The sequence below is a fragment of the Hordeum vulgare genome, chromosome 3H (assembly GCF_904849725.1).
Source record: "Hordeum vulgare subsp. vulgare chromosome 3H, MorexV3_pseudomolecules_assembly, whole genome shotgun sequence".
Taxonomy (NCBI): domain Eukaryota; kingdom Viridiplantae; phylum Streptophyta; class Magnoliopsida; order Poales; family Poaceae; genus Hordeum; species Hordeum vulgare.
This window is the reverse complement of record NC_058520.1, coordinates 146,975,494-146,996,426: the sequence shown is the minus strand read 5'-3', so window position 1 is coordinate 146,996,426 and position 20,933 is coordinate 146,975,494. Positions and strand designations below refer to the sequence as shown.

The 20,933-nt window shown below is 41.8% G+C and overlaps 4 protein-coding genes across 5 annotated transcripts; 1 reads left to right on the top strand and 3 right to left on the bottom strand.

Moving 5' to 3' along the window:
• Window positions 1-490: 490 nt before the first annotated feature.
• On the bottom strand, window positions 491-8,762 carry LOC123443297 (DDB1- and CUL4-associated factor 13). Its single transcript, XM_045119631.1, has 17 exons — window positions 8,486-8,762; window positions 7,853-7,942; window positions 7,659-7,770; window positions 6,379-6,406; window positions 6,192-6,290; window positions 5,653-5,722; window positions 5,529-5,563; window positions 5,365-5,439; window positions 5,189-5,284; window positions 4,944-5,007; window positions 3,406-3,459; window positions 2,997-3,082; window positions 2,521-2,581; window positions 2,374-2,438; window positions 1,779-1,884; window positions 1,094-1,182; window positions 491-975 (listed from the first exon to the last, which is right to left on the bottom strand). Exons 1-17 carry the CDS (start codon window positions 8,549-8,551, stop codon window positions 813-815), a joined length of 1,359 nt encoding a protein of 452 aa, XP_044975566.1. The 5' UTR covers window positions 8,552-8,762; the 3' UTR covers window positions 491-812.
• A 116-nt stretch (window positions 8,763-8,878) lies between these two features.
• On the top strand, window positions 8,879-10,850 carry LOC123443299 (protein NUCLEAR FUSION DEFECTIVE 6, mitochondrial-like). 2 transcript variants are annotated; one of them, XM_045119635.1, is made up of 4 exons: window positions 8,879-9,087; window positions 9,173-9,294; window positions 9,783-9,819; window positions 10,697-10,850. In XM_045119635.1, exons 1-3 carry the CDS (start codon window positions 8,957-8,959, stop codon window positions 9,800-9,802), a joined length of 273 nt encoding a protein of 90 aa, XP_044975570.1. In that variant the 5' UTR covers window positions 8,879-8,956; the 3' UTR covers window positions 9,803-9,819; window positions 10,697-10,850. The 2 variants fall into 2 exon arrangements, with proteins under 2 accessions (XP_044975570.1, XP_044975569.1); XM_045119634.1 differs by lacking the exon at window positions 9,783-9,819 and having other exon boundaries at window positions 8,882-9,087.
• LOC123443296 (probable metal-nicotianamine transporter YSL1) lies at window positions 10,819-13,929 on the bottom strand. Its single transcript, XM_045119630.1, has 5 exons — window positions 13,412-13,929; window positions 13,136-13,299; window positions 12,958-13,055; window positions 12,529-12,850; window positions 10,819-12,421 (listed from the first exon to the last, which is right to left on the bottom strand). Exons 1-5 carry the CDS (start codon window positions 13,902-13,904, stop codon window positions 11,282-11,284), a joined length of 2,217 nt encoding a protein of 738 aa, XP_044975565.1. The 5' UTR covers window positions 13,905-13,929; the 3' UTR covers window positions 10,819-11,281.
• Window positions 13,930-14,025: 96 nt separating this feature from the next.
• Window positions 14,026-16,545, bottom strand: LOC123443298 (uncharacterized protein At4g28440-like). Its single transcript, XM_045119632.1, has 2 exons — window positions 16,171-16,545; window positions 14,026-14,495 (listed from the first exon to the last, which is right to left on the bottom strand). Exons 1-2 carry the CDS (start codon window positions 16,418-16,420, stop codon window positions 14,308-14,310), a joined length of 438 nt encoding a protein of 145 aa, XP_044975567.1. The 5' UTR covers window positions 16,421-16,545; the 3' UTR covers window positions 14,026-14,307.
• Window positions 16,546-20,933: the final 4,388 nt, after the last annotated feature.

Genomic DNA, 20,933 nt, shown 5'->3' with positions numbered 1-20,933 from the left:
CGGGTGTGGTGCAGTGCATGATAGATGCGGACGCGTGAACGTGAAGCATGGGTGGCGCTAAGCCCAGCTGGTCGTGCTCGCCTGGGTGTTTTGGCTGGAGCGACGGGGGCACAATCCTTCCATCACCGTCGTCGTTCATGTGCTATACATCATTTTCGTCTGGTTCCTTCACATGGGTAGTGCAAACGCCTTCCTTCACATGGGTAGTGCAAACGGCGTCACAGTACCCAACGAAGCTGGAAAAGAGATCCTATGGGGTCAGCTCTATGGTGATGGTGTCATTTTCTAAAAATTGTGGCAATTAGATTAAAAATTGGTCAGAGTAATCCCTGTCTTTCGATGCCACGTCACCGAATCCACTCCTAAAAACGCCGAAGGTTTAATTAGACCGGGATCAGAGAGGTCAGGGTACCAACTTCCAGGATTTAAAGATGAAGGTTCATCTCTAATTGACCGGGATCAGAGAGGTCAGGGTACCACCTTTACAACCTTAGGGTGTAAATCAGACTTTACTCTCGTCTAGAAGACAGACAACACGTAGGTGCTGCCATAAAGGCATCCATGGAGAATAACACAGCACATGCTACAGACTTTTACAGCGACTGATTGGTGAGCTTACACTCGAGGGTCACAAACTAGCATCGCTGATACACAAGTTCTTTTTTCCTTGTCAAAAGTAATCCGGTGCTTCATCTAAGGTTTCCAAGTACTCCACATAATAAATATGTTCCCAACATGCCATCTCTCACACTCGATCAAAAATTAAACACCAGAATACCACTTTGTTTGGCCTCGCCATGGTCAGATCCACCCTACTCAACTTCTGTGATGAGCCTTCTCTTCCTGAAGGGCTGCATGGTCCTGCTCCCTGGAGCACTGTGCGCTCGCCTTCTTTCTTCTTTCCGGCTTTCTGCTTCAATCATGGCACGCCGTATCTTGCCTGCCTTGTAGATCGGCTTGGGTACGTGCTTATGTCTGCAGTAACACATCATCCATGCAGCATCAGCAGAAAGATGGTTGCAAACAAATGTACGCAAAAACAAGATACTCCATGAAGTTAAAGCACTTCTCATGACAAGAAACAGTAGCTTACTTGACAATCCGCCTGATTTCTGGAAGGTGACCATACCGCAGCTTGACAGCATCTAGATATTCTTGCTTTTTGCGTTCCCTTGGAAGAACCTGGAGATAAATATTTGTCGACAATCATGCACCACACCCCAAACATCTTACTACATAATAAAGGAACACTCAAGTAGATGACAATTGAAAAATCAACAATGCTTGTGCCGCTCATTGCCGATAACAAAGTATCCAATCTAACTTTAAGTGAGGTCATTAGGACCTTTTGTCCATGAGCCCCAGAAGTAGGAACGGTAAGTGTCAGAGAACAAGGCAAACTCATACCTTCATGAACCATTATCAAGTTTCAATCAGACAAGGCTTTACCCGCTAACCTAGTAAGCATTTTTTTAACCCATGACTGAACCTCAACTGCACAACTACTAACTGTGATGTCTTCAAGGTCACTAATATGCTCACATTTTACTATTGATTCTCTGCCATTCTTAACTAAGTACGCCATTTGTGTCTGGTCATGGAATATGATGTTGCTAAACAGAAGGAATAAGAGGATGTCAACAAAAGACATTTATCATGATGCTACTTCACTGGGCATCTATATGTGAGCTCACTCACATGCCATGGAAATGAAGGAAGTAGCAGACATATCGAGACAGCAACAACCGGCAAACATCGCATGGCATTAGAAAACTTACAACTCCCAATTGTTCTGAAGCATTGGACTTCCACAGTCGAAGATTTGTATCATCACTGCCAGAAACTAGATAGGTCCCATCATATGTGTATTTCACACAAAACACCCTGCCAAGGTAAGGGTAAATTGGTTACAACAGAACAGAAATTCCATAAAAACAAGTTGTTGAACATAGACATGGATCTGAAATAAATAAGATAGCTAATAGTAAAAACCAATAAATATATAAAGCACACATGTATCAGAACTGGTACATCATGCTGATTCCAAGAACCATGGTCATATGATTCTGCATCAGTTGCAATGGAGTTCTCCTCAAACCTTCATAGGTCTCAACAGAGCAACATATTCAACTGTAAAGCAGGTTGAATTGAAAAGACTATTCCAAAACACTCAAAAGATATAGACCAAAAAGTGATCTAACACTAAATTGATCTGGTTGGTATCTGAGAGCAGAACAGGCTTGAGGGGTTGATAACCCATGGAAACAACCGTGGGATAAAAGTTGGGAACCATTCTGAATTTTGGGCTTAAGATCAGGTAGACAAACTGACAAACTAAGCAAGGAAGAGTGGAAATAAATAATAGAAACAAACCTTTGCATCCTCTTAGTATGGTATATCTCCCTGCTATGATCACCAATATAATTGAAGATCCGTACCTGCAAAAACAGTAAAAACAATTGTGAAAAATCACCTAAACATGGTTACAATGTGAACTTGGATCTACAAAGTGGCACGTACCGTTCTATCATAGGAACCAGTAACAAATTCCCGTCCTGTTGGGTTGTAATCAACATCCATCCTGAAAACTCACCTCATGTAAGAATTGACTTCTAAAAATCAAAAGGAAAAGAATACTGTTGCCAATGGGCTTGATACAGAACTACATCAAATGATAGCTTTCAGGTGCACATTGTATAATGCCACGCAGAAACTGCACATCTCAGTGAGTTCAATGACACATTGACAGTACAATGAAATAGCACCCCAGGTATAAAATCCTTATTGTAGATTCAGTTTTGTTGATGTATCCTAGAACTTGTCCGTGAGCTATTCGTATTGACAGGAGATATGCATATATGCTAGCCCATGCACTTAACATACAGATCTATACAATATTCACTCGTTTTCTCTACTAAGAGAGTGACCTTTAAAGATATCTATATTCTATACTTCAAACAAGACAATACATATTTGTATTTCCAAATAATACTTACACTGCTGAAACATGACCCTTGTGAACAACCTTGGCTTCATTCAGCTTTCTAGCATCAAAAGAATAACAGTTTGTATCTTCGTTTGCCTAGTATCAAAAGGAATCAGGACAGAAGTTCTTAGCTATGCAAAAGCACAAATTTTAAACATAAATTCACATATCTTCCAGTCTTGAACAGTATCATGTCAGTCCCTTAATTAGCACAAGCAAGTTCCTTACAACAACAACAACAAAGCCTTTAGTCCCAAACAAGTTTTGGGGTAGGCTAGAGGTGAAACCCATCAGATCTCATGACCAACTCATGGTTCTGTCGCAGGGACCATGAGTTGGTCCCTTAATTAGCGCAATCAAGTTCCTTCATTAGCAAAATCTTATAAAAAGAACAAAAATGTTTGACATTTCAATCTTACAGCAGTGAAGTTCATGGGCTCCCTAGGGTTCCAGCAAACTGAATTGCACCTTGTCTGCATAAGGAAAAAAAAAACATTAGCATCTCCAACTCTCTGTAGCTCAGCGGTTACTAAGATAGAGCTGAAAAGCAATAAATATTCAGCAAGGTTTCCCAAGTAATTATAAGAGCATTAAAAATAACTAAGTTAGTATGATGAATGAGAACATGCAAATTTTGACTGATCAAATATGGTTAACATAGAAATTATATTAGTTGGCAGAAGATGGTGCTAGACCTATATTTTGGGCACTGTTGGCCTGATCAAAATGGTCATTTTTAGGGATCATAAATGCAAGAACAAAGATAGGCTTAAGATTCTGAAATGGATTAGTTTAAAAGAAGGTCATGAAAATCTGGTATGTTCGCGCGGAAAGACTCTAATGAGTTGGCATGCCAGATGATTGCAGAAGAATACATAAAGAAATCAATGCATTTCAAGATTCTCCTCAGAACTGTATTTACAAAATGATATTGAGGGTAACATTAACGTGTCCGCAAAAGACAGGAAGGATTAATTCAGAAGGGCAAAGTTGCAACTAAAAAGATGTGTCAACAGATTTTAAATGTAAAAGAGATGAATATATAGATACAAGACCTTAAAAGGACCTATTACAATTTAACCCATATGAAATGACACATAACCATTTCTCTTGAAGAGCAATTTTATCTATGTGTTCTGTAAATGCACCGGCGATTATTCGTTCTTCCAACCCACCAGAAACTGACAGGTTTTAAGGTGGTTCCCGCGAAGTGTTCGTTTATTTTTTATATTCTTTGTACTTCTCAAGTTTTTATAACTACCATAGTTTTATATTATTCACACCTTGTTAGGACCGTAATTACCTCACTCCCAGTGGGATACGAACCCAGGATACATCATCATCAGGTAAATGCATTATTCACAGCTCACTTTGGATCTTTTTAGACGCGTGTATTAGGCACATTCCCTTCATATGTACAATTCATAGCAGAATCATACACTGATACACTAACTTGGAACTTGTTGAAGTAGGCTTAAGAGTTCTAAATCCTGGTTACACACACCAAAAAAGGATGGGAAAGAGGCATGTGAAATCTTTCTAAGTCAAGCATAATTTAGTTTGAAAAAACACTGTAATTTATCGGTGCTTGGTTTTTAATGTAAACTCAAATTTAAGCAATACCAATACCAAGATGTCTCAACAGGATCTTATTCTCAATTCAATTTTGGCATGAATCTTCATGCAATAGTGAACTAAAACTAATACAGCCCACTATCATATGGTAATTTTTAGTTGGCCTTTCTCACTTACTTTATGTTACGCTCGGTCATGAACAAATGCTGATGTACTTTCAGCACAGGGTATCAGAAGGAGAAGGTAGACATTATGTGCACAACATATGAGAACAAAGCAAATGTTCTCTGTACATCAAAGTCCCATAGTATTAGCATGTTCTATCTATTTTAAATTTTCTAGGCATTACAAGCATCCACAAATAAAAGATATTTCAACAAACCTTCATGATTAACTTTCTAGCTGGGGATGACATGCGCAGGTCAAAAAGTGTTAAACTCCGATCACTGCAAAATAAATACAATACTATTTTAGTAGGAAAAGGAAGTTCTAAGGAGAGCAAAATATCAGAATACAACAATCATAACAGAAAATTAACATTGAGAGCAACAAATACTGGAATTTTAGGGGAAATTAAAGAATAATCAACTACAGACAAAACATTTAGTACAGAATATCTAAAATTACCTAGATGATGTAAGTAAAACATCAGGTTCTCCAGGATTAAACCGCACAGAAAGAACTGTATCTTTACCCCATTCGAAGGTATTTATTGGCTCCGACCTACACAAATGAAATTAGCATTGGTCGTGGTAGAAGAAAGAGACACAAAATGCTGGGGAAAAGGCTATGAGATATTATACCTGTTATGATCCCATATATCTACCTGAGCACCAACAGTTGCGAAAACATTATGATCCCACTGGTGGTCAACACCCCTAAAATTCATCAGAAGAGAAATGGTTCATTCAGCAAAGAAGATGAGAGAAATCTGGAAGAAGTCAAGGCAGTGCAATAGTGCTCTTACCAAAATGCATGCTTCCATGTATAGACTGCTGACGGCTATAAACCACATTGGCAAGGTAAGGAAATGAGATGTCATACAACATAGATAGTGCAAAATAAGTGTAATGCATCCCTTCAGTGCATACCTGGGAAGCATCTCCAATAGCATCATTACTGTCCATCATCTTACGCATAGGATCTTTCCAGAGTCGAACACTGCAACGATAGATGGATGAGTGCATAGTAAGATCACAGACATGGATACATATTCACAAATCCACTTCTATATTTCATGTACAACGATAAAGGAGTATTTTCAAAATCTGTTTGAAATGATTTAGCACAACTTTTTACCTGTGTAACGCATAAGTCAGTATGCCACCGGAATTGCTCTTAATCTATATTAATTTATTTTGTAAGGGCTGCTATTTGTGTTTAATGGGGCTTAATCTTGTGGGAATTTTAGGATAAAGCTCAATTCCTGCACGAATGTTTTACACATATATACTCAAGAAAGACGACAAACTGTTCCTGGAACATGGTGATTATTAATACACCTGTTAGTTAGAACCAACTTATTCCAAAACATAAGCAGCAAGAGAACACCTCAAGGATTTAGTTGCATGACTTGAATTGAATCCATGTCTAATAAGCGAAACAAAGTGGCACCCACAGGTTCACTTACGTGCAATCAACACCACAGGATACCAGAAGATCACCGTCGGTAGATGTTGCCAAACCTCTCACAGCACCCTGGTGTCCAGGGAACTGGCAGACTGTCTTCCTGTTTTTATTGTTGTACATGAAATTAAAATTAGAGTCACAAGGTGTAGGAAACTATTTCAAACAGATCAGTTCACAATCTGTGGTACCTTGCAGCAATGTCCCATAGTCGAATATCTGTGAACAAAACAGAAGGCACAGTTTACCACTTCCGGTACAAATTTGAACTTTGATCAGAAGAGGAATAAGGTAATGCATAACTGAGACTTCTTGATCTTTTTTATGTAAATTTAAATAACCAAAGGGAAAATATCAGCTTCAATGCTAGAAAGGTTGAACCAAGAGATCGGTAACACATAGTGGCCAGATCACACACACTACTGAAGCGTAACAAATCAGATGTTACTTGCAAATGCATAGTACATGGGGGTTGGCAGCCATGCGGTAGTTCCACAAAAAGGGCAGGGTTATATATTCACTAGAAATGGTAACAAGAATAAATTAGTGCCAAAATATTCAAACAGCACTAACAAATTTATTATTACTCGAAGTTTGGCCACTCAAACTGATACTCTGTCCGGTGCAAATAAACAGGACGTTCTGACCTTTTGGGTTACATGCAGCCAAAAATTACAAACTGCCTATCCACGCGCTCATGTACACGTAGACTGGAGACATGAAGCAATATGTGTAGATTTGTCTTGAACAAGTACTTCCACTGAAATTAGGTTTTATCAATATATTCCAAAAAAAACAGTGGTCAAATATGGCAATTCCAATGGCCAAAGCGACTTTATGTGCGAACTTGGGGGGGGGGGGGGGGGGGGGGGGTATAGCATTAGAGCTTCTTACTCTTTAAATACTAAGTTACCTAAACAATTCAATTAATGACCCAATGTAACTAAAAAAGTCACAACACTCCAATTAGCTGTAACATCAACGTGTCTACTCTGCCATTCACATGAACACCCTATGATATTAGGAACACAATAATTTGTTACAAATTTACCATTTTAGTGTGTTACCATCAGATACGATTGGATCACAATAGCACATAAATTGCAGATCTCTAGAACTAGATCATACTCTTGATTGGTCAACATAAAGTATTCTTAGCAACCCACAGATCATGCACACAAATGTTACAGGTCACGTTCTAGATTTTACGTGCAAATTGAGTCTCATGTTGATTGAGGCAAGAGTTCACTTTGAGCTCTATATGAGATTATAATGCATTCGGCCAAGAAAAAAATCCAACATTTAGCAACACCCTGTGGTGCAAACTAAAAGCAGAACAGTGAAAGGTTGTATGGTAGAATTTCCTGCATTGAGTTTAGTAAGCTAATTCGTCGAAGTAGCAAATAAAAATGCATTGAACACGCTCAAAAGAGACAAAAACAGCACGCTAGTGTGGAAGTATGATAATTACCCCCATCCATCGAGCCAGAAAACATAGCTTTCACATAATTGGAGTTCTTCGCCATGCACGAAACAGCATCAATGTGACCATCCATTGCTCCAATAAATGGCCTGGCAAATATCTGAAATGGGGAGCAACATAAGTCACATGAAAATATACAGTAAAGATAAAACATAAATGCAGATGAGGAAGATGAGACGTACCTTCTCTAACTTTGCAGCATTAAGGGCCCGAGTGTACTCAACAGCTTTCTCTTGACTACGGAGTGCTGGATCATAATTGCGGAATACTTTCTGTTGGGAGTAACAAATGCAATAGAGATCGTCATTTGTTGGCAAAAATATATAATAAAAGGCCTAAGCAAGTGACCACACAAACTTGAACCTGGGGCAATAGCATCAACACTATATTATGAATGTTTCAACTTGTATAGCAGCTACCATGCTAACACACCACAGAAGTATTATTCGGTCGACACATGACCTAGATATCTGATGGCTACCAAATGTTAAGATGTTCCCCCAAACCTGGCGAAAGGGGAACATAGCTCTAGCAGAAGGGAATCAATTTGGCCCCTCAAGAACTCCACCGTTTTTGTTATCGTTTCCAGTTGAAAGGTAGCCCTACCAATTTAACTGGACAAAATGATAGTATTACCAACATCAGCAATTGCACGCAAACGCACTCCATGCTTAGGAAACAGTTCTGGCTTCTTATCCTACCAAATCTACAGCATGAGGATGATGACTATACTGGATGCAAAGCAAGGAGTCGCAACCGACCGGAGCGGGAGCACAATCAGTAGATAGAAATTACGAATGCAACGAGGGCTTCACCTGCAGGTCCTGGCTGCGCTCGCGCGTGAAGTCGTCGGTCGAGCGCGATATCACCTTCACCCTCATCGCGACCGCCGATGCAGCGAGGCAGGGCACTCGTAAAGGATACGCGGCAGAGGCGCGGTGAATCCGTAGATGAAGGTGCAGGGCTAGGGTTTTGCGCCGGGCAAGCTTCTCCTCCTCTAAACCCTGGTTGCCGCCGCCGCCGCCGCCGTCGAGGGGAAACAAAAGGGAGAAGAGTAGAAGGCTTCGAGGTAAAGGTCGGCGGCCGTGGAACAACACAATGAAACTTGGCTACCCTCAACGTTCAAGAGCCCATTGGGCCCATCTTACACAGCCCAAGAAGAAATAGACCGAGCAGACCTATGAGAGGCCCACATTGGTTCCTACTGCTTGTCTCTCGAGCGCAGGCTAGCCGGAAACCATCTCCCCTCCTCCTCCTCCTCCCCCCGTCTCACCAAGCCAGCCACGATGGCCGCCGCCGCCAGGTCGATGCTCCGCTCGTCCGCTTCTCTTCTCCGCGCTGCTCCGGCGAGGGCCTCTTCCTCTGCGGCGCGACCGTCCCTTCGCCGCGCGTTGGGAGCGCCCCCTCGCCTCCTCAGGTACGACCTCGGGCCACCAGTCGACCATGCCGCCCTCAACTAGCCAGATATGAACTGATTGTGGTCGGCGTTGTTCGTTGTGCAGGTCGCCCGTCGAGGCGAGCTTCTGCGTGGAGTCGCTGCTGCCGCTTCACAGCGCCACCGCCGCGGCGCGGATGACGTCTATGCTCGCCGTGCCTGGCCGAGGCCTCGGGTGGCTCACGGAAGGTGAAACTGAAACTACTCTCCCCTTCAAATGTGTTATTAATTCGTACTGCATTGGTTTCAAATGTGTATAGAAATTCATATGTTGCGGTGTAATTCAAGCGATACAGTAGATTTGTTTTGACATGAATCATATGTCAGTAGTGCTCCTATTGTCCCTAACAATCCAACTCAAGCTAAACGATGTAGTAGCAGTAACCTGCCATAGTTGGTCACAGTGTGCATAATAACATTGACTTGCACTAACTTAAACTTGGTTAACATTGGTCCAAAAGTGCATAATGATTTCTCTGAACATTCGACCAATTCCTTCAACATATGCATCATACTATATGAACTTCAAACACAAATCGATGGATGCAACTCACAATTCTCTCTGGCCGTGTTTCAAGCATTTAGTTTCATGTTAACGTCATTCTCCAGTCCTGTTTCTAGTCTTATTGACGAAAGAGACCCACTTTTCTGTTTTCCTTTTTATTTCTTTGTTGTAGGGAAAGACGAAACTAGATGAAGACCAACTTGGGAAAGGTGACCACTAAAATATCTCCACCATTTCGTTGAAATATGAGTAAATGTTATGTCCCTTACAATCTTAAACGACTACCAAACCTTGTTCCAGTATGTGTAAAAGTGCTGCCGTGCCAACTTATTGCTATATGAATCATAACTTTGTCTGGGACTCTCTACACCTTTTTAAAACCATGTTTAATCAGGCCGGCATAAGCCCGCCGTAGCACCGTCAAAAAAAAAACATGTTTAACAATTGATAGATAATAATTACTACACAAAACATAGGAATGATAATGCTTCCTATTATTGGAGGATTTCCTCTAAACTTAGTGACTAAGGCTCCTAATTCCACCGGGAAGAATGAATATGCTCAAATTTGTGCATTGGAGCCCAAAACAAAAAATTACGATAGGTGTTACTCCCTCCGTAAACTAATATAAGAACGTTTAGATCACTACTCTAGCGATCCAAACGCTCTTATGTTAGTTTATAGAGGGAGTACTAGTTATTGGCTGAGGCAGTATTGAAGAGAACAAATTGAGAAATAATCTAAAAGTTCTAAGCGGACAACTCGCTGAAAGTTTGTACCTTAAGTATGTTTTTTGCACCTAGCGTACTGTTTGGGACCCCCCCCCCCCCCAACACACACGTACACACATACATTGCAGGGCACTGTTTTTTAACAGAGTATAAAGTATTATAACGATTTATTTTCCATAGGGAATTTTATCTATTTGTTTCTTTCGGTCATATCGTAGAGAAACTGAATTTTTTGACATTTGGCTATGAAGTACTATGAAACACCCTGGAAAAGTAGCATTCGTAATGTTTTAATTTATACATTCTTCTTAAATTTGTATAACTATTGTGATGAGTTACTATTGTTGGATAACAGCTGAAATTGATGGAGTATGATGCTGACCTGCCAACGGAGCCAGGAGATTACTAGTCTTTCAGGATGAGTTGACAAAGAAAGGAAGCATGCTTTTCTTTTTCTGTATGTGAACTACGATGAAATTTTTAATAAATGATGTTTGATATTGCTTAAACTTCATTCTCCCACCTTCATCTTCATTAACCAGAATCATTATGGTTATGTGATGAGAACCGTGCTAGGGGTGTAGAAGTTTGAATCGCTAGCCAAATGAATACTATGCTTGACCTTTTGTATCTGTTTGTTTGGTTTGTCAGCATGATCTGGTGATTAAAAGCCTGTTCCCTTTCTTTTACTGGCAATGTGGCTTAGCATCAAGCATATTTTGATCCTTTTAGTCTTCGCTTGGCAATCTCATTTATCTTGTACAACATTGTTGTTTCAATAATGCTCCTACAGGCTACAGATACGTAAAAAATATTTACACAGGCAAAAAAGTCAAGTATGCAACTCAAGGAATTCACATGTGTAGCTGTGCACTAAATAACTTGATAACAATATGATCTGACATCATTTACAAGCAATTTCTGTCAGTACTTGTCTATATCATTGCGAAGTAGTCACTTTGGGTAGGAAGTGCTCCCGCACTACCTCGGTCTGATGACTAGACAAGAACTTCATGCAGATGGGTGGCTCGATTTGGAAAATTGAAAGTAGTGCTGATGGCAATGCCCAAAGTCCATCTCCACAGATCAAACCTGATGCTACTACAACTGCAAGCATATTTGCGCTTTTCTTATCTGTTTTCTTCCAGATAACTAACAGTAGACTCCCCAAGGCCATGTCTATTGCAATATTCGGTCCGATTAAGAATGGAATTGCCATAGCCATGGCGTTTGGAATGTAGTTACTTGCCTTCCACTTCTTTGCTTTGGCTACTGCTGACAGGCAATCCAAGCAAAAGGCCATAAGGAAGAAAGCTGCACAGAACTCAATGGAGTGCTTTGGGAGTATCTTGGTTCCTTCAACACTTAAAACTGCGAGCCCACGGTATGCGGTGGCCAAGGGTGCCGAGAATACCGATCCAGCTTCTCCCAGATGCTCTTTGCCGACAAGTTTTTCGAAGGACAGGAAGACAAGCGGGTTGATCAAGCAACCAAGTGCAGTCCCAATTGCTTGGCTTATGAACATGGACAGTGGCGAGGTGAGTGTCAAGTATCCTGTCTTGAAGTCATGCATGAGCTCAGCGGCATTGCCAATGATCATCAACATGACACCACAGGCAGCAAGACCGGCAATGACGCCACCAGATGCTTCACCAACCCATGCCCCAACAAGGAATATAGCGAGCTTCGCATAGACGGATGCCAGGGACCAGTCACACAGTCCAGAAGCATATGAATTGCAGAATGCCAGGATGGGAGCGATAGCGTATAATAAGGCCACATGGTAATATCGGATCTGCGGGAAGATGCGTGGAACAAAGATTGCTGAGATAGCTGCGAAGAGGATGTAGCCAGCAACCGAGACATAGCCCGGCAGTCCTTCATTCAGAAAGATCTTGTTCCTGCGACGCTCATCGTAGCTAAGAGATTTTTGTTCATCTGGATTTCCATTGGCTGGTATGTTGGTACCGCCGGGACTCCGTTGTTGGCGATTCTTGTGGAAGTGGTTGGCAGCCCCTATGGTGATTGAACCCAGTTGGAACAGGCAATCCCCAAGCACCATCGATATGCCCATGGGCACCTGTTTTCATGGAAGCAGCAAACATGGTCTGTCAGCGTAGTGCGAAGACTGAAACATCTGATCAAGTACGAACCAAAGTAAAGTTCAGACGGAATTCTGTCACTAACCTTGTATCCATTGATTCCCCTGAAATTTGTCGGCGAAGGATCGTTGTACCAGGTCCCTTTCTTGCTCTGGAGGGTTGGCCACAGGATGAAGGAGGTAATGGTAGACCCGAAAAGCATGGAGAAGTTGATGAGGACAGGGCAGATCATGCCCACGCCGACAAGACTTGCGGAGAAATCGAAGTAAAACCTCTGCTTGTATGCCTTCAATCCGAACATAGGAAAATCTTGGAAGCCGCAGCCACTTCCTCCCGTGTAAACCCACTGGAAGGATGCCCACATGAAGCTCCCAACAATGGCTTTGGACATGGCAAGCACCTGCAATCTATGGAGGGGAGGGGAGGGGAGGGGAGGGGAGAAAACAATAGTGCCGGTTAAGCTTACAGATGGCATGGTGAAGAACCAACAGGTTACAAATGCTGTAGTATTTACTTTGCTGTCGCGGCTCCCGCTGGTGTGTGGAAACTGTTGACGATTCCGGCGATAGCTGAACCAGATGGATACATCAGTTTGTAGTCCAGTATCATGAGCTGCCAAACAATGGCGAAATGTCTCAGTTTTTTTTGTAGCAAAGACATGGATCAAAATAGTGATCGGAAATTGGCTCAACCTTCCGCAATGGGAGGGTGCAGAACAAGCTGGCGAAGGTGACGAGGCCGAGGAAGGCCACCACGTTCCCGGTGTGCAGCGTGTACACGTCCTTGCTGGTGCCGGTGCCGCCGGCGGACTTGGCCACCGTCTCGGTCATCGCCAGCAGGTAGGTCGTGAAACCACCTGCAAATGCAAAGTCACGACCGCCAGCCGAGCAAAAATCCTGGTGGGGATGGCCGTGGCCGTGTGCGTGCGCGGCTGGCTGCAACTGCATGGACGGGCGGACGTGCGGTACCGTAGAAGGAGAGGGTGGAGCAGGAGATGATGCAGGTCTGGAGGACGACGTTCTCCTGCCTGGTGAAGGGCTGGGACGCGACGCCGCAGCGGGCCATCAGCCGCGTCCACGACTTGATCACGAAGAAGCCGAGGAGGCTGGCCACGATGTTGAACGTCGGCCCGACGCCCGCCGTCAGCCCGATCCGCATCGACATGAAGCTCAGCACGGCCCCCAGCACCGCGCTCACGACCACCGACCGCGCCGTGACCTGCCGCCACCACGGCGGCGGCGGCTGGCCTGCGAACGCCACCTCAACGGATGGCTCCTCGTCGCCATCCTGTCCGGCGGCAACGTTTGCTGCAGTTTCTGCCTCCGACGACCGTGGATGCTCACCGGCTACGGCAGCCATGTTTGCCTGAGGCCTTGCCTCAGCCGCTAGTTTCGTTTCGAGCACGTTCGCCAAAAGTGTTGGCCTTGCTAAGCCTTGCCTTTTTTTAACTGTCACCAACATAAGCGTTGCTTTTTATAGCCGTAACATGTCTGGAACAGCACAAGATTGTTGTTTTATATACCAGATCTCAACGAAAAACCAAAACCTGTTCTGAGCACGGCAGTATAACACCAGCACAATGTCACGGCAATTCATTCCATTTGATCTCTAAAACTCAGCGCAACATGGCGCCACACTGAGCTTGTTCCATTACAACAGCAATACAAGCAGTGCCAAGAGGAATCACAATCCAGTAGATACATGGAAAGCTCAGTTTGATCCATCGAACATTCTAGCTCAAGTGATACAATCTTGATCTTATCTACTACCACCATAAGAAATAAACAAGCTTACCAAAGGCTTGATAATATTCATTCATAATGCTTCGTTTTTATGGCGGGAAAAGGCACGGAAACTTCAACAATTACTCAGCCACGTTAACCAGCTCGTACTCTACTTGCGACAAGTTGTTCTCTTCATTCACAGTAAAGCTGGCAGGTTCTGTAGCTTCTACCCTCCCCCACTTGTCCACGGCAAGCCTCATCGAAGCTTTGAACATGTCAATTTTAGCATTGCGCAAGATGGCTGTAGCACCAGCCTTCAACAGGTCAACTGCATAGGAAGAGCATGTCATCAGTCCATAGTACATGCATCATGAAATAGAATACGAATCATGACCCCATCCCCTATACTCTACAATGACCATGAGCAACTACGAAGATGCATAAGATCTGAAAAAATGACATGAGGACAGGATTCCTAGCATGCATCACATCAAAAGGTAGTAGTGCTACTGCTGCTTATAACAGCCATTGCGTTGTGAGTTCTGAGCATGCAATTAATTAACAGATGAAAGAAGTGAAGCTATTAGGATGCTTTTCTCTGTGATGTATGGACAAAGAAATTTGTACTATCAATATTGTATGTCAGACTATGGTTTCCAGTTAAAGACATGGAGACAGGAAGATCTAGTATCGAAAATATTGTCAGATGTACTTCACGCATGTATGGTGAAATAATAGCTCAAGTGGACACTAAAAAGAATGCATCACCTGCAGATATAGTACCCTCATTTGGATTCAAATAAACAATAGCACAATACAAGATTGGAAGAGAATGCTGTGCTGTTTCGGAAATTGGAAAAACAATATCAGGTCCAAGTCGATCCAACTGTGCAGATGGCCACTGGCAGCAGAACTGTAGAATGGCAGGTAATGGTAGTGAACACCTTTTGTTTGGTGTGCAGCTTTTTTTACTCAATTATACATCACTTAATTTTGTTATTTTGTTTTCACAATTAGTTCAGAACAAAACCTAATTAATTTTATATACAGGCCAACAAAAACTGGTTTATTTTCAGGATAGATGCTTCCTTCATGTGTGTAAATTTTTAATAAGCTATAATTACTAGGCAGATGCTGATCCAAGCACTTTGTGGCAATGGGCCTGGCGGTTGTCTCAGGTTGTGCAGGATGCGCTCACTGGGAACCCATAATCTGATTTGCATCGCTGGAAAATTGTAGGGGCTGTTTGGATCATGGCCGATAAAAAGTTGGCGTTGACAGACTATATGGGTGAACCTTTAGATTGAAGCCCAGCTTCCGTTGCCATGCCAATATTTTGGTCGTCCAGTTCAGATTTGACGCCCACAGGTGGGCGGAACGCGGGCGGCCGATTCGTCCACCAAATTTTTGGCTCGCCCTGATTTGGCATGGCCATCGTGGGCGTAATCCAAACGGCCCTGTAGTGCCTTCTACGTAGAAAGGGACTTTTCCTTTCTGCTATTTTGGCATCTAAAATTTACTACCTCCGTTCCAAAATACTCCCTCCGTTCCTAAATATAAGTCTTTTTAGAGTTTCCACTAGAATACTACATACGATGTATATAGACATACATTAGAGTATAGATTCACTCATTTTGCTTCGTATCTAGTCCCTTAGTGGAATCTCTAAAAAGACTTTTATTTAGGAACGGAGGGAGTACAATAGTCCGACTACTAAAAACATAATAAGAGCCATCAGGATTACCAGATAGCCATATGTTGGCCTAAACTGTAAAACGAAGCGATAACCACAAGGTTTACACCTCATATCCTATCGTCGCCACTATTTCCATTTTTTTGCAGGTAACTGGCGTCGCCACTATTAAAGCTACACAAATTTAGAAGCATCTAACCATTGTAGATTATTATCCACGAATTCAAACAGAGTAGCGCAAGAAGACCGGGTACTAACAAATCTACCAAAGACAACATATGCAAAGGCCAAGGAGTGGCAACCCAATCACCTTGGTCGTTGCGGGCGGTAAAGATGATGGAGCCAGTCTCGTCGCCCACGAGGCACTCCGCGATGCGGGGGGCGCGGGCGGAGGAGGAGGCGGGCGCACCAGTGCGCACGCGGCCAGGGACGGGGGTGGCGCTCACGACCTTGACGATGAGGGTGTGGCCGTTGGTGCCCGGCTTGAGCTGGTCCACCTTGACGAACACAGGCTTCCTGAGCGCCGGCTTCTCGCCGCCCTGCGCCGCCGCTGTCGACATCGTCGGGAGTGGTGGTGGGGTGGTTTCGGATCGAGTTGTTCCTGGGTGGGGGTTTGCGGTTGCGGGGGTGGTTGGGAAACCCTAGAGTTTCGGTGGGTAGCTGGGAGTGGTGGACTGGTGGGAGAGGGAGCAGACGAGAGTGAGGCTTGTTGTAGCGCGAGCCTCGGGCTGTAAAAATTGGGCTGAGCCTGATCCACTAAAAGATAGATAATGGGCTGCATAGATTCAACTAGGCCAGTAAATGATCCAACAATATTTTGCAAACGTTCACGTTGCGGAAATCGTTGCCCCAAAACAACGCACAGGCAACACTCGAAATGGGCCAGCCCAGTACGCGAGGCTTTCTGTTTTCGGTTTTGGGAACCTTCTCGAAGTCCCACCCCGGTTTTCTTTGGTTTTGTTCCTGAACCGTTTTCTCTCTTAACTTTTATCTGTTTATTTTCCATTTTTACTTTTTTACTTTTCCTTTTGCTTTTTCCTTTTTTCTGTTAATTTTCTTGTTTCTTTCCATTTTATTTTGTTTCAATTTATTCCATTTTATTTTCAAGTTTATTTTTTACTTTTAATAAATGTTCAGAAACTTGTAAAATGATCACTTTGCGTTTATTCAAATTTGTTCATTTTTTCATAACTTTTCCCCTTTTCAAAATTTGTTCAAAATTTGAAATAACTTTAGAATGTCAAATTTTATTCCCCTCTTTTGAAGAATTTCAAATTTTCAAAAAAGAATTTGCATTTTAAAATTCTGTTCACAAATTTGCAAACTTGTTCAGTAATCTAAACAATTGTCCCCTTTTCAATATTTGTGAAAAAAAATTGATAAACAGAAACAATTCGAAAAACAGGAACATTTTTTGCAAATAATTACCAATTTGTTTGAAATGGGCACATTTTTTGAAATTCCAGAACAGAAGTTGGAAACGCGGACATATTTTGAAACTTATGAAACAAAATTTAAAAACATAAATATAAAATTTTAAACAAGAACATTTTTCGAAACACATCAAGAATAAGAAAACTTGAACATCTTATGGAATTTATGAACAAAATTTATATTTGTGAACAAAATTTTCAAAAATAGAAACATTCTTGAAAAAGTGGAACTTTTTTTGTGACTAATGAACATTTTTTTCAAACAGGAACATTTTCTGAAATACCAGAACAAAAGATGGAAACATGAACATTTTTTAAATTTGGAGAACACTTTTAGTTCTGAACTTTTTCGGAAAAACAAAAATATGCCAAAATTGGGAACAAAATTTCAAATCCTGGACATTTTTCTTAAAACGAACAATTTATGGAAAAAAAATATTATTTGTAAACATGAACAACCCGAAAAACAGATAAGAATTTTGGAAAATTCCTGAAGATTTATAACTTGTTGGAGAAAAATTTCTAAAAAAAATACTTTTCGAAATTTCGTAATACAAAACACGACTTCTCATAAAACTTTCAAAAAATGCAAACATTTTAAAATTCATAACAAAAAATTGAAAAACACGAACATTTTTTAAGTACATTCAAAGAAAATAGGAATTTGTAATTGTTTTTGAAAGGCAAAGTTTTCTTGAAATCATTGAACATTTTTCAAAAAGCAAATATTTAATAAATTGGATTTTTAAAAATATATAATTTTCGGAAAGAAACAGAAAAACAGAAAAACCAAATAAAGAATAATGAAAATAAGATGAAGAAAAAGGAAAAAAGGAAAAAAGGTTATAAGAACCTTCTAGAAGGCCCCAAAAACCAGTAAAAACCGTACAGAAACGTGCGAGAAGGTTCCCAATGTCGAACGAACAAAATAGAAAATTGGGCCGGCCCAGTGCACTCGATCCTATGCGTTTGGTCAACATTTTGATGCACGAGCATCATGTAGGGATTTCCAACGTTCAAGGTATTTCTCAAAAAAATGGTCAAGGCAGGCTAGCAACCAATTGAAACCCCTAAAAAGCTAATTGAGGGACGTAGCTGCGTCCAATAACCTGTTTGTGAGTAGGTACATCTCCGAGCTCGAATGCATCAAACTGGTTACTACTAGCATCATCCAACCGACCGTTGTACGTACTCGTCGGAATCGAGAGGGGAAGCCTCCTTTGGCTAGCCATGCAAATATTAACGTCGATAGCGAAGTGTTCTGCAATCGTATTTTTGGGCGGCACATGTAGTATGCTGGGACCAAGACAAGATTTATCTTGATTTGTCTTCGATGGTATTCCGAGGGGTTACAGAGCCCTCTTCGCTTGAGGTCTTAGCTTGCCAAGAAGCACAAGCTTGCACCGAAGATATTTCGTTATCAATGGTTGTTATCGCATGTGAATGCAAATATGTCATGAATAATATCAAGGAAGGCTCAATTTTATAATTAAAGAGATTATGCAAAGTTCTATAAGTTGTGTGTTTATTTTTGAAGATCAAGAGTCAAACATGGAGATTATAGGCTTGAAGTGTACATCATGTGCTAGGCTCCGAGCCATTTCTCATCGTATTATAGAACGATTCCCATGAGTATAGTCTCGTAATATGCACACAACAGATCGCCATGAACTCAGCCTCCAGAACGAGGTCCAAAAATTCCTCACGAAAGTTCACGGTGTTCTCCTCCTCTTCGTGTAATTCCAAACGCTTAAGGGGGCATCAATCGAGGCCTTGACCTCTCTTCTACCTCCAAAAACCATGTTGCAACCGTTTGATCCCAATGATTTGCTCGTCATCAGTACTACCAAGCGCTCTCGCCGCCAACCCATACCCCAAATCCCCAAGGTCGGGAAAATAGACAGGCTACCCCCCTTGATCAGCCTGAGAGGATGTTGAGTGTTGGGGAGTCCACTGAGGGGAGATTGCAACAAACTCCATTGGGAACTAAGAAGTAGTCAAAACCCTAGGCACACCGCTAGGGGAGTCTCGTCCGCAGATTAGATGTGGTTAATTAGACTTGAAGAGGTGGTTAATTAGGATTGATCTATCCCTATATATACATCATTAGACGGACATGGAACATTAGATCTAGAGGTTTGATGGCAAAGATTATATGTTCCGATACAACATTGAATGAACGTGGCATCTTGGTCGAGATGGTTGAACGACTGATCTTATTTGTATCCATAAGAACTTAGTATGTTGAAGAGCTTGAAGGATCAACTCAAGGCAGCGGAGAAGGAGGTGGTCGATAAGGAAGCGAATAGCAAGGAGGAGGAGGAGGCGACTCGGAGAGTCAATTCTGTAAGTAGAAAATCTAATTCTTTCCATGGACTATCAGACAGAGGTTCTTTTGTGATCGGGCATGTAAAAGCTATGCACTCCATATGATAGAGGCGAAGGTGTCCCATCTTTCGATGATATGGTGACTCTCGTTTTTAGTGGAGTAGATTTTGATGATCTAACTACAAATGTGCGAGGACGCCACGCCTTAGCAATCGCTAAACCAACACCGAGAGGTTATTTTTTACCACACCGAAGCACGATCAACCTGACCATGATGGTATATTTCCTGCACGCAAACGCAGAAGAAGCAAGAAACTGAAATTCCAATCTGGATATTGGAAAATAAGAGGAAAGCTTTATTGATGAAAGTGGGGTTATGTGACTTCTTGGTCCGGTAGTAGAACACAAATGAAGTACGCGGAGTTGCAGCAATGTCAAACTTTTAATTTAAACAAAAACCAAGTCTAAAAGGTGCCTTAAGGGTTGTATTTATAAGGGAAAAGGGAGGGGGTTTCGTCCACCCTGGGCAAGGTGGGACTAAAACACCTCGTGAGTCGTTTCCCCTGCAATACAGACTCTATAACGAGCCTAGGAAGTTGTATTTCCAAATTACATTGGCCTGACCCAAAAATAAGGTGGCGCAATACTTATAATAAGCTATAAATGAATTTAACAAAGGGAATCTTGTATATTTCGTCCATGTCCTTATAGCTCATCATGGAGGCTTTAATGTGTTGAAATATGCACTAGAAACGATGTTCTAGTTCCCTTCATGCACGCTTTCATCTCCATTCTTGATCCCTCTCGAGTGGTCATTCCTCTTGTCCATGTTAGGCCCTTCATTAGTAATCAACAGAAATGTATCCAATTTAGGCAGCATCATATTCTCATGAACATTATAATTGTTACCAAGAAACAAAAATACCTCGTAATTTAATTGGCGTGCGCCAACTATAGTAATTGGTCCAGTTTATACAGGAGCAGGTGTTGTGGGTGTAACAATGGTATTGATGTCCTCATCCATCTCCCTTCTTAAAATGAAGCTGTCTTTCGTGGAAGCTCATCTTCCTCTTCCAAATAAGGCTTCAAATCTGCAATGTTAAAAGTGCGACTACCCCCGAAATCTGCAGACACGTCAAGTTTATACGCATTATCATTTATCTTCTATAACACCTTAAAAGGACCATCAACACATGGCATTAGCTTTGATTTATGCAAATAAGAAAACCTATCTTTACACAAATATAACCAAACAAGATCTCCACGTGCAAAGACAATATGTTATCTACCCTTATCTCTAGCAAGTTTATAT